The sequence below is a fragment of the Vitis riparia genome, chromosome 19 (genome assembly GCF_004353265.1).
Source record: "Vitis riparia cultivar Riparia Gloire de Montpellier isolate 1030 chromosome 19, EGFV_Vit.rip_1.0, whole genome shotgun sequence".
Lineage (NCBI taxonomy): Eukaryota > Viridiplantae > Streptophyta > Magnoliopsida > Vitales > Vitaceae > Vitis > Vitis riparia.
This window is the reverse complement of record NC_048449.1, coordinates 18,511,424-18,514,063: the sequence shown is the minus strand read 5'-3', so window position 1 is coordinate 18,514,063 and position 2,640 is coordinate 18,511,424. Positions and strand designations below refer to the sequence as shown.

At 35.5% G+C, this 2,640-nt stretch overlaps 1 protein-coding gene across 1 annotated transcript; it reads right to left on the bottom strand.

Annotated features, from left to right (window-relative positions):
• Positions 1–484: 484 nt before the first annotated feature.
• Positions 485–2,112, bottom strand: LOC117909488 (probable glutathione S-transferase parC). Its single transcript, XM_034823527.1, has 2 exons — positions 1,882–2,112; positions 485–679 (listed from the first exon to the last, which is right to left on the bottom strand). The coding sequence occupies exons 1-2, from the start codon at positions 2,110–2,112 to the stop codon at positions 485–487; spliced, it is 426 nt and encodes a 141-aa protein (XP_034679418.1).
• Between the last annotated feature and the right edge of the window lie 528 nt (positions 2,113–2,640).

The following is a 2,640-nucleotide window of genomic DNA, read 5'->3' as shown; positions in this document are numbered from 1 at the left end:
CTCTTACTGTAACACACTATTACGTCCCAAACACATGTACATTCAATTGACAATGGCCTAAAGACTAAAGAGTAACACTACCACTATTGCTTTAAGTTTTCGCATATTAGCTTTTGTTGGCCTTTTCACACATATGGGTGCTTTTGGACTTGCTTTTCACATATTATTTTTAAGTTTTCATAAGTGCTTATTTATTATACACAAAACCCTTTCCAGCTACACTCACCAGAGAGAACCCTTTATTTTGTTACCTATAAAACAAACTCCGTAGCCAGAGGCAGTAACCATATATAACATATATGCTGTCCCTAGTGAGCTGTCTGCAGTGTAGTGGGTACATGCATGCCCATCCTTTTCTACTTGGTCAGACCATACTTCTTTGAAAGGAATTCATAGACTTGATGCTGGTCAGCAAGAGACCTAGCCACACTCTCCTTTCCCCGGCACCTCTTAGCCCATGCCATCAGCTTGGGGCACTCAGCCTCTATGCTGAAGTTGCCAAAAACCAGCTGTAAAATGTGACGAGCGCAATGTCTAGGAACCCAAGTGTCTCACCTCCAAAGTAGGGTTTATCTCCAAGCACTCCTTCCAACAGCTTAAGGTCTTGTATGAATTCCTTCTTGGCAACCTCCTGTTCCGTTCCTTTCGTCGCCCATATCTTCCTTCCATTTTCATATATCTGTACTACATGGTTCCGCGGTATTTAGTTGATTTCATAACAAGTTAAAGCCAATAAATTTGTTTTTCCTATTCTTAGCCCTTATTATTTTGGTATGCAGGATAAAAATTTGAATGTGTACTTGTCCTTCCTGTGTTTTATTGCAAATTGAATAAGAAAATATAACGGTATGTCTGATCACTGTTTTAGAAAACAAATTTGAAAAATATTTTTTGAAAACAATTTAAAAAATTTTTCTCTAATTTTTATACAATAAAAATCTTTTTGAAAACTTAAAATGTTTTAAACTTATTTTTAATATTTTAAAATAATTTTTATATTTAGTGTATTATTTTTAATAATTTTACATGTTTTTATAATTATTTTTTTAAAATAACTCTCAAAAAATAAATGAAAATAATAAAAAAAAAAACTAAAAGATATTATTAACAAAAAAACAGAAAATAATTATTAATTATTAAAATTATTTTATGTGTTTTATGTATTTTTTTTTTTAAAAATAAATGTTCTAAAAAACAGTTCCTTTAAAGCTATTTCACCTGTTCCCTGTTTTCTATCACATTTTCAAAACCTAAAGGAGAAGAATTGCCCCGCCCTCTCTACATGGGCTAGCTCTCGGATTAATTTTAAGGACATTTTTATTGACATGAATGATTTATAAAAGAAAATGGAGATGATGGGACAGACATGAGGTGATGAGTTTTTTTTTTTTGTTGTTTTTATAGGATAGAAAGTGGTGTGTTAGTAGTGTAATCTCTATTTGTATATTGAAACTGTATTTGCATTTTTTTTTTCTTCATCAAATTAAATTTTCAAGATATTTTGGTCGTTTGAAACTTTCATCAATCATGAGTTTAATTGGGTAGACCAGATCCAAGGATTGGGCCAGGCTTGGCCTGAGAGCGAAGCCCAAGCGTAGGGAAAGAGAGAGGATGGGTGAACAAGAGGGTTGAGGTGGGCTTGGGCCCAAGCGTGAAGCCCAAGCTTAGAGCTAGTGATCCCACTTGGTGGAGACACGATGTTTGAGGCTAAGGTCTGACAAGGACTCGAACTGACCTGGCCTCATTCAATTCCCACGTGCCAGTCCAAAAAATGCCGACTGAAACAACTTAGTTGGCAGATGAACGGTAGAATTAATAAGGGAAGTTCTTGAAAATGGCAACAAATAATGAACAGCAAACAATGAGGTAAGAAGGAAAGACTTCTTTGTTGACGAAATCAGCCCAGAACCTGGCTTGAGCTCTCTGGTAAGGATCAGAGGGCAACAATGGAGACCTATCTTTCCAAACCTCGTCAATATATTCAACTATTATCAGGGATTCGCAAATGGGTTTACCATTATGGATCAGAAGTAGAGGGCTCTTGTTGCTCAAGTCCACTTCCCTGTATTCATACTTGAGACCTTTCTCTGCTAGTGCAATTCTGACCCTCATGCTAGACCAAACATCCAGCTCAATAATGGACTACACCTAGAGGGGGGGGGGGGGGGAATAGTTGTTGTAGAACAATTTAAAAATTCTCCCAACAAAGATTACCTAACCTTAGATAATCTCAATGTCAAGAAACTTTTCTTTCAACAACTCTTCAACAAAGCATAACATCCACAAGCAATAATATATGTATCAACACTCTCCCAACAATTTATCAATGCAAAACACATGCAAGTGCTTCAACACTCCTAAAAAATAAATTAAAAGAACAATCATCTCCTCAACTCATAACAATTGACTCCATGATATCATTAAACAAAGTGAATAGAAGAATTATTAAAGACATTCAATGGATCATCATACTTAAATCACTTCAATTTCTTCCATTCAACAAGTATGCCCCAGTAATCAATGATCGATATCAAAAACAGAAAATAAATCAAAGTGTAGAGTGAGAGAAAGAGATAATGAACACCGGATTTTTAACGTGGAAAACCTCCAAAGAGATCAAAAACCACGGGCCTATCACCG